This window comes from Chelonia mydas, chromosome 1 (assembly GCF_015237465.2).
Source record: "Chelonia mydas isolate rCheMyd1 chromosome 1, rCheMyd1.pri.v2, whole genome shotgun sequence".
Taxonomy (NCBI): Eukaryota; Metazoa; Chordata; order Testudines; family Cheloniidae; genus Chelonia; species Chelonia mydas.
In genome coordinates, this window is record NC_057849.1 from 294,609,706 (window position 1) to 294,619,477 (window position 9,772).

The 9,772-nt window shown below is 44.4% G+C and overlaps 1 protein-coding gene across 4 annotated transcripts in view; it reads right to left on the bottom strand.

Moving 5' to 3' along the window:
* Nucleotides 1-9,423, bottom strand: part of PDZRN4 (PDZ domain containing ring finger 4) — a 383,951-nt gene extending 374,528 nt beyond the window's left edge. Inside the window, exons 1-2 of one of the 4 annotated variants that reach the window (XM_037888151.2) lie at nucleotides 5,204-6,495; nucleotides 1,883-1,969 (exon numbers count right to left, since the gene is read on the bottom strand). In XM_037888151.2, the coding sequence (XP_037744079.1) occupies nucleotides 1,883-1,969; nucleotides 5,204-5,938 (822 nt within the window). In that variant the 5' untranslated portion in view covers nucleotides 5,939-6,495. Of the gene's footprint in view, nucleotides 1-1,870; nucleotides 1,970-5,203; nucleotides 6,684-9,096 lie in introns of those variants that run through there. The other 3 variants (XM_043549191.1, XM_043549211.1, XM_043549204.1) reach the window with 3 other exon arrangements.
* Nucleotides 9,424-9,772: the final 349 nt, after the last annotated feature.

Consider the following 9,772-nt stretch of genomic DNA (forward strand, 5'->3'; position numbering starts at 1 on the left):
ACTGATCTATTTTAATTACTGTAGTCCATTCAATCCCTATTTCCCACTATTTTCTTCAGTGTCAGGCATGTTGGGTCGGTTCTGTCTTACACTGATATTTGGTAGCCACTAACACTAATCACCTATTTGTAGTATTCACATATACTATAGTTAGAATGAGAGGGGAAAAAACTAAGTTCAACACTGAAGACTGAAAAGTAATATGAAGTAGCCAGCCTTATACAGACTCAAGTTATATGATGTCCTGCCCACTTTCTAGAAGTTTCCACCTAACAATTCACAATTCCACCAACTTCCATCTCTTCAACAACCAATTGCAGTTACTTCTGCACAAAAACCACATCCTTCTCCCCAATCAGCAATGACCTCTCCATTACAGACAGTGCTATAACTTACTTATTTTTTCTTAATAGGCATAATAAGAACCTTTTTTGTTTTCATCACTTCCCTTTGAACTTTCTAGAAAAATTTAAGGTTTCATTCACAGATTGAAACTAGAGCCTCAATATTCTACTATTAAAAATATTTTCAATATATGTTACGTGCACATGAATACTTCAGTGATCTTTTTGGAAGTTCAAAAAATGAAATCCCAAGAAAACCCAGGAAACTAAACAAACACTGAGTTGCTTTCTTCCTGCAAAAATCCAAGTTCTTCCACAACCCTAAATTGTAGAAGTCACATTGCAATCCAAAATAAAGATTTTACTGACTTCATTTACCAGTATTATGAAAAGGTGTTATACACTGCAATGTAAGTATTATAATACGCATGTCATCTAGAGTCCTGGACTTTCATCCTTTCCCTTCAGAAATCTTACAAGCTCACACTTTGGAACTCTTTATAAAATGCACATGACACCTGTAGATCTTCATATTTACCCACAAGACCTAGCAGTGAAATTGTGTAGAGCAGGCCCTTTACTTCTTAGGCTTTGGTGCTAATGGGAGCAGACTCCTTGGCACCACTAAATATAGCTTTAGAAAAGAAGGAGAAGACAAGCAAACCAAGCATACAAACTCCCTGCCCCCAATATTTTTTTGCTAAAAGAGCAGCAGCAGGTTACAGCTTTTCAACTTCAAAAAGAAAAACTCTGGTCAGTACGTAGTAACTAACTAAACACTATGAAACATTTTTAATTAACTATCAGTTTTTCAGTTTAGCAAGTTTCTTTACCATTTAATACATTATTATGTACTTGATTCATGCTATTATAAGGACAAAGAAAGAAAACAGGTATTAATATTCTAGGATTTTTTTTAAAAATGTCTTTCCAAATCTAAGCTAGTTATTACGACTAGCAGACTGACATAAGATACAAGATAGGTGGAAAATTCAATTCAACTTTTAATTATATATATATTTGAATGCATACACTAGCAAGACAGTTGTTTAAGACTATGATGCAGGTAGTGCAGCTACAGAATAATATTTTGATCTTTCCCTTTAATGAAAATAATCAAGCATTTTTTCCACAGAATTATGGGGGCTTGATTCTGCAACATTTACTCATTTGAATAGTCCCACTGATTTCAGCTGGGCAACTTGCATAAGTACAGATGACTCACATGAATTCAGACGGCAGACAGCTTCCAGGTTTGTTCCAGAAGTATTATGGACCCTATCCTTAGAGTTGAGTGTACTCTACACCTCATAGGACTGGGTCCTAAAAATAGCAAATCTAATGATTTTAAAAACACAGATCTTAAATCTGCAGGCCAAATTCTGTACCCATTTTCAACTAGTGCAGATCCATGGCGTGACTGAAAGTAGAAGCTGGCCCCCGCTATTTGTTTTTATTACTAATAATAGACACATGATAATAGAAGAGTATCTATGTACTGTTAAAAAACGAAAAACTATATTTACTTTGGTGGTTACCTGATTGGGTCGTCCTCCTACAATATTGAATCCCAAAGTATCATTTTCTTTTTGTAGCATGATGGTTAATGGCTTAGGTTCTCCTCCCTAAGAAGAAAGGGGTGAAACACTAATTTTAAAATGTTACATGAAAAGAATTACTTCAAGGGAATGTATCAACGTGCTATAGCTTTTCATTGTGGAAAATGCAAGACAAACAGGCTTAATGGAAACTCTGATTAAAAATGGTGCTACACACTTATAAATGACACAGGAGTTTACATGATAGAAAAAAACAAATACCACTGAAATGTAATAGGTACTTTGAAGAGTACAAGGACCTGATTTTCATAGGTGCTGAGCACACAAAACTTTAAGTTAGTGGATCCGGGCGTGCTCAGCACTTCTTGAAATAAGGCCCCAAATGTTTGTGTACCTTTAAACCAAATCCCTGTATATACTAATTATATAAGATATTAAGCTTATGGGGTGAAATCCTGCCTTAGTGAAGTCAATGGGAGTTTTGTCATTGATTTCAATGGAGCGAGGATTTCACCCACATCTGTGTCTCTTACCATTTCCAGTTCCAAAAGCTAGTTCTATACAGATTCCACAGTAATTCAAAGGGGGAGAAAAAAACCTTTTTTCTCTTATTTTTTTCTTCACAGCAAAGTAAAGCAAATAAGCTAGAAAACAAACACACAACAATCCTAGCTGTGATTTTATAAGTCACACAATCAAAAATAGTGAAGAAACCAAAGTTAAAAAATAATAATATATGAAAAAAGACCCACTTCCTTAGGTAAAAATGGTTAAATAATTTTCTAAACCATACGAGGAAAATGAAAAACATTACCACAGGCCTTTCTTTAGCATAGTAATTTAATTTATTTTGCATTTTCAAATATAAGAGTAGTTATATTTCAGGGGACATAATCCCTACAGAAAATTTTTATTCAGCCTGTACCAAGTAAAGTAAGATTGTGTTTTGTCATTCTCTATACACTGGTAAATTTAAGCAATTTTGACAGGTAAAAAAGCTGTACATTTTTAAATATTCAGAATATAATAATGAATGTTTAGGCACTCTGATATCCAAACAGATTTTTATTAACTGTGGCAGTGAAGTTTTATATTACAGCAGGATACATTTTAAATTAATGAGGAACATTTTTTACTTTATAGATAGTTTTTCTTCCAAATGAGGGTTTCATTCATTTTCCTTGTCTTCTGTAACAGATTTCTCTGAGGCAGTACATACAGCAGCACCTACTGGTAGTGACAAGAAATGATAGCTATTGAAGCATTACACAAGAGGACTGCCTTCATGTCAATGTGCCAACTCCTTTTAAAATGTCCTTTTTAAAATCCAGTTCTCTCTCACCTCCTCCCCACATGAGACTATTTTTCTTGTGTACTCTGCACTTCACTGCAATCATTGCTGGCTCTCTTCATTCCACCTCATCATATCTTCCCAGCGGTGAAGCAGATATATGAGCATACCATCTAAAGCCATCACCGCAACCCAATGGATTAGCCACCAGGAGGAAGTTGCAAAAAAACAAGAAAAAGATTAAGTATTAAGTTCCTAACACTAAGTATTTTATTTCCAATAAGGCTTGAATTTATCATCTTAATCCTGGACATAAAAATTCTGAGAACTTGAATCAGTGCCCCAATGTGAGTCTCTTTTATAGCAGTTTGAAGTTCAACACATCATACTAGTTCAGAAGCCTGCCAGGCTACGCAAATCTTTTCCTCTTGATTTTGCTTCCAAAGAGTCAATAAAGATTTTGGAAGACAAGTCTCTTGAGTGGCGCTTAAATTCCATTAAATCACTTCTCACCATGGTTGCAACCAACAAATGTTAGACTCTGCACAGCAGTCCTTCAGACACGAATTAAAGCTTTATAGAACAAACCCTTTAGCATGTTAAGCCACCTCACCAGTAAAATGTGTCTGTTTATTCAAACAAAAGCAGACAATTCAATATCTAAGCAATGCCATCTGCCTTAGCAAAGGGCTGAAGTAGCAGTGCTGGTCTCTGTTGTCAAAATTGACAATCATTATGCCCTTCTCTGAAACGAAAGACATTGCTGTGTCCCTGCAGAACTGTTCCTAAACTAAAAACTATTCTAATGATTTTAAACAACAAACTGTTTCCCAAGCTACTTCTTCATACTGTAATTATAAGGAAAAATATCTGTTAGCTCCGTATCTATCTGAAACTGGAACCCCATCTAAAGAAAACACAGTACCATCATTAATAAGGTCACACCAAGCTGGATGAATTGTGGTCTGATCTGGACACCCTGCCCCTGAAGATTTGCATTCAAATTTGTTTATTGTCAGCCAGGTTGAAGCCCTTTCCTCTCACTTGTGTTTCCCTCTCACTCCAGACAAACCTGACATGAGATCCTCATCCAAATTGAGGGGACTACCAGAGGCTGCTGGTGTGCCACCCTTAGAGCCACCAGATTCTTAAACTACAAAAGGAGACATGAAACACATAACCTAAAGAGACTAATGTAATTTATGACTGCGTTTTAGGCTCTTCTTAAAGAAAATGAGAGCACCAGAAAGAATCTGCTGAAACTGCTTTCACAGCTCTTGAAAGATGACGAGTTTTCCAGGCTGAATGAATGGGGGTATGAGATGTACAAGTTTGATTTACATCAATTTAACTGTTTCCGGACTTTTCAAGCATGAGCACAGCAAGAGAGAGCTAGGTTTTAGGTTGCTGAGAGCAGCACTAACCTGCCACGTGTTAACTGACTGCCTCTCTGCCTTTGGGGGTTCTCTAGGGGACCTCACCAAACCGCAGGGGCTGAAAGTGCAATCTGAGGTCCAGGTGCAGTGTGGTGGGAAGAGGCTACAGTGTGCGTCAGCTCGATTTGTATTTTCCAAAAGCGACCACACAAGTAGGTATGGAATAAATACCGCAAAGGGTCCGGTCTCTGCTGGGGTAGGTTCCACTGACTGTAGCAGAGTTTGGCTTGCAGAGAATCTGGCCCCAAGTCGACAGGGTCCGTGGCAGTATCGCCCATGATCTGCTAGCACAGGTGCTGGAACTAGAGGTGCTCCCGCACCCCCAGGCTTGAAGTGGTTTCCATCACATACAAGGTTTACAGTTTGGTTCAATGGCTCTCAGCACCCCCACTATACAAACTGTTCCAGCGTCCCTGTCTGCTAGGCACCATCCAAGGAGCAGCCTCGGCCTAGATGAGATCACAGTGTAAAGACAGGCAGTCGGGTCACACCGCACCAAACAGCGGGCTGCTCACCTCAGAGCCCGCCAGGCTGGGCTCCTCCCGCCCCCAGCCCGTCCACTCCCTCACTCACCTTGCAGGGGTGGCTGCCTGCCAGGTTCTTGGTGATGCTGCTGATGTGGCTCATGTACTGGTTGAACTTCACCTGGTACCTGAGCGCCGTGAGCTGCACCTCGCTCTGCAGCGCCGCGACCTGAGCCAGCAGCGACTTCTCCCTCTTGCTCCACTTCAGGGCCTGTCGCTTCAGCTCCTGCTCCAGGCTGGCCCTTTGGCCTTGCAGGCTGCCGTTCTGGCTGCGCAGCGCCCGCACGCAGCAGTGGCCCCGGCCCGCCGGCGCGCCGCCCGCCAGGTCCCGCTGCAGGAGCACCAAGCCGCAGCCCTGCTGGCAGATGCCGGCCGGGCGGTGCTCGCAGCTCTCCCGCATGTGCGCGTCCACGTCCTTCAGGCTGAGCACCTCCGGGCAGCCCTTGTGGCGGCAGCGGGCCGGGCTGTAGTCGCACATCTCGACGTGGGCGGCCAGCTGGTGGAGCCGCACGGTCCGGCCGCAGCCCCGCGGGCTGTAGTCGCACTTGATCTCCAGCTTCTGGATGAGGCTCCTGAGGGGCAGCACCTGGTGCAGCTCCTTGGCCGAGATGGGCTGGCACTGCAGGGGGCACAGGCGCCGCTGCACCGCCCAGGGCAGCAGGCAGCCGGCGCAGAAGACGTGCCCGCACGGCGTGGACAGCGGCTCCTCCAGCACCTTGCTGCAGAGTTTGCACTTGAGATCCGGGTCTACGGGCTCGGCAAAGCGATCCAGGTCAAAGCCCATGGTGGAGGGGGCAGAGCGGGCTGGGAGCACAGCGGGGGAGCAACTTTCCAGCGGCGGCGGCTGCTGCTGCTGCTCCTGCCAGCCCGGCTGCTGATGCAGGCAGCGCAGCTCCAACTTCCAAGGAAGGCGGCGGGGGGGGGGGGGGATGAAGAGGGGCAGGGCAGCACGGAGTTTGTTTGGTTTGAAGTTTTCAGCTGCTCACCATGTCCCCTGACCCTCCCGTATTAACTCTAATAGGAGCTACCGACCAATACCGCCTCCCCCAACCCGGACCGCCCTTTCGTTACATCCCTCCGAGCAGGGAAATGCAGCAGGACGAGGAGGGAAGAAGCGGAGATCTGCCAGCTTCAGACTCTCGCCTGCAGAATGAGGGGGAAAGCAGCCACGCCAGCTCCCTTGCCGGTGCAGGAGGGGAGCCAGGAAAAGGGGTGGGGAAGAGATGCATGAAAAGGACAGAAGGGAGCTGCTGGCTTGCCAGGCAGACGATAAGCCCACCCACCAACCTGGAACCGTTTCACTCCCAGAGATCTTCTCCTTTCCCCTCCAGGGTACTGGGCTTCTGGGACATTCCTCCCACTCGCCACCTACAGTAGCTTAAAGTCTTTTTTATGATGTCTCTTAGAAAAGGGAGTGAAAAACAATCCCAAATCAAGCGGCAGAAAACCACTGGAATTACAGGTTATTTAGGCAGCCAATTTAGGGAGCACAGAGTAAGGGAAGGGCTAGTTGCTCAGCAGAAGATGTGGCCTGCTGGAGGGCTTTCCCCCGCAGCTACAGCAGCTCAGAAATCATGGGAGGGGGACTCTCATTACAGCCCCAAATTTATGCACAGCTCTTGGAGATGTTGTCCTCAGTGAGTGTTGTTTAAGGCTGGATTGTGAAAATGTGGGTGAGGAAAGCTATCTGGTTGCTGAAGAGGAGAAGCATTTTAAACTCCCTGCACTGATTTCTTTCTTTCTTTAGTTTTTACTCTGCTCCTCCTTTTTGGGGCTGCTCCCCATCTTTACAATTGAAAGCAGTGCAGATGAGTTGGGTGCTAAAACAGTAAATGGCACCAGGCCAAAATATGCCATCAGTGAGGTGGAGTTGTTTGTAGATTTTCCTTAAACAACAACACTTGTATAAAGAACACTGCCATTTTAAGAACTAAATATGTTAAAATCTGGAAATTCATCATTAAGAATCAGTCACCAACCTGACTTCTCCCCCTGCATCACTGCACACATCCAGCAAAATACACTGAAGTCTGAAACCCATAACATGTTCACCACATGACTTTACAGTGGAAAACATAGGACCAGAGCCTCCCAGGAGGGAGGAGGGAAAAATCTGGGAGGTTTCCTCAGTTAACTGGACCGGGGTGTGGCAGGATTAGCACCCTCTGGAAGGGCCAGTAGAGGCTGGTCCAAGATTCACACATCTTGGGGCATTTGCTGGTAGTTACAGCTATCCATGTGGAGCCACAGTGTCTTCTGAGCAGTTGAGACCGCTGCCTCTGCCCTCCTCGGTTTCCAGGCATCATGGCTCCAACAAAGCTACTTGAGTATCTCTGAAGAGAAGACATGAGAGGCAGTGACATCGTGGCAACTACATCTCCCACATGGACAGGGGAACCCTGCACACAGATGTCTCTAGGACACATTTCAGATCAGAGATCTCTCAGCTACACTACCCACACACCTCACCATAATTGACAGTACACCACAAATACAGACCAAAATGTATGCAATCCCCTTACTGAGCACCCTCAACAAAACTACCCTTTACCATGTCTGACTTTCCATGTGAGAACCACAAACATGACCTTCACCCTGACTATTATCATGGTACAAAAATTAAACTGTACCAATGTACAGCCTCCCAGCTTAGGCAAAACACCTTATTAAGCCATCCATAACATTTAAATGAAGATCCAAATTAACTTCCTTTACCCAAAGAGAATATATTCACCTATAACTGTATACACACTACTCATATAAAATAAAATTACCTCATGAACTCAAACACTGTAAGCATCCAGTTCTGCCACTCTTTCTCAGTTTTATTCCTCAAGTAGTTCCATTGATTTCAGTGGCACTTCTCAGAATGTAAGGTACTGCTCAGTATAAGTAGGGGTGTCAGCCTCAGCCCCAATGTGAAAGTTATTGCAACCGACCAGCACCTATATTTCCTTAATCTATTTCTGCACCTTATTATCAGTCCCAGCTTCTCTTTTGGGTTGCTTCCTTGGTCTCCTTACCTAAAGCTTAAAGTGAGCTGGGTGGCCCAGAATCTCAGACATGGACAAAATAAGAACTATGACGTGGGTCTTGTGAGAGTCAGTTGCTCGTGAAAAGATGATGCAACCATGCATACAATGCAGCACTTTTGAAAGCCAGGCCAGCTATTTAGGTGCGTAAATGAAGGTTTAATAGCCTAGCTTTAGGCACCCATTTTAAAAAAAATATTGGCCTTTGTTTCTTTAGTCAGCTCTCAGTTGCATCCTTTAGCAGCCTTTCAGTGCATCGGTGTTCCAAGTAGATTCATTCTTTCTGTCCTCAGACAAGAGTAGGAAATTATCTTTCCTACTCTTTTCTGAGGGACAAGGCTTCAGGACAACAGATGAGACCTAGTTGATATAAAAAATAACACTTCAATGGGAGATTATCCAATATAAACTAAGTTATAAAACTCGACTTCCATGCAGCATTATCAAAGGACCATGAAGAAAGATAAACACACACGCAACAGGCACTCGTGGTGATTGATACCATATAAGTACATAGACATGTAATCCTTCTGCCAGGTGGAGCCAGCAGCAACAAGGGCCAGGTTCAATATCTATGGGTTCCTTTTCAACAATACAACACAAAACCATCTCAAGGGCCCACCCATTGACCAGGGACAATTACACACTAACCCTGGGTGCCTCTTAGAGGCAATACTTCCCCTCTGGCAAGCACAGAGTCTGAGTGTAGCAAAAACTTTTAATAAAAGGAGGGAAGTAACTCAGCATTAATTTGGGAAAACACCACAACTAGGATTCATAAACATAAACCATGAGCAAAAGACCCACGCCCCAAGTAAGTTGGGCAGTATCCTTTTCCCCTCAGGTTCTTAAGTCCAGCAACCCAAAAGTCCCTTTAACATGCCCGTCCTTTCTCTGCACCCTTACTCACAGTTGCTGTCCTTGGCCAGTGCAGCCCCAGCATTCAGAGGTTCATCCTCAGAGTTCACCTCCCATCCTGGGTGGAAGGGGGGGGAGGGGGTAAGGAGGCACCTTACACTCTCCGCTACTTGGGCACTCGCTCGTTGACCCAATGCCTGACTGCCGCACCTCTCTGCAGGGCTCTGCTCTGGCTCGCTCTGCCAGCCACCCTGCTGGCCATGCCTCTTCCCCAGCCACCCAGCTGGTCACTCACCAAGATGTCTTCAGAGTCCCCACCTAACACAGCTATCAGTGATTTCAGCTGTAAGTAGGGGAGCCTCACTGCTGGTGCACCCTGAGCGATCTCTTGCAATAGAGACACTGTCCCAAAGTATCAGTGATTTCAGCTCTACAGCATGTAACAAGACTCTCAATTGAGTCTAAATTAGCTCTTTTATTATACTGTGGGGGGGGAGAGAGAGCGAGTGCAGGTCAAACAGTGTCTGGAACCCTTAATGGGGCCCATCCTCCCTCAACTCATTGGGCTTTGGAGCCCATGTCTCCTGCCTAGCAAGTGTCATTCAGTTGAGAGTGAGTCCTTCCATTAGGGTATGCCAGGTACTGTTCTGCTGCCCTCAGTTCATACAACAAGGATAACAACACTTTATTACTCCTGTCCCAATAACAAGGAGACTGGGGATCCAACA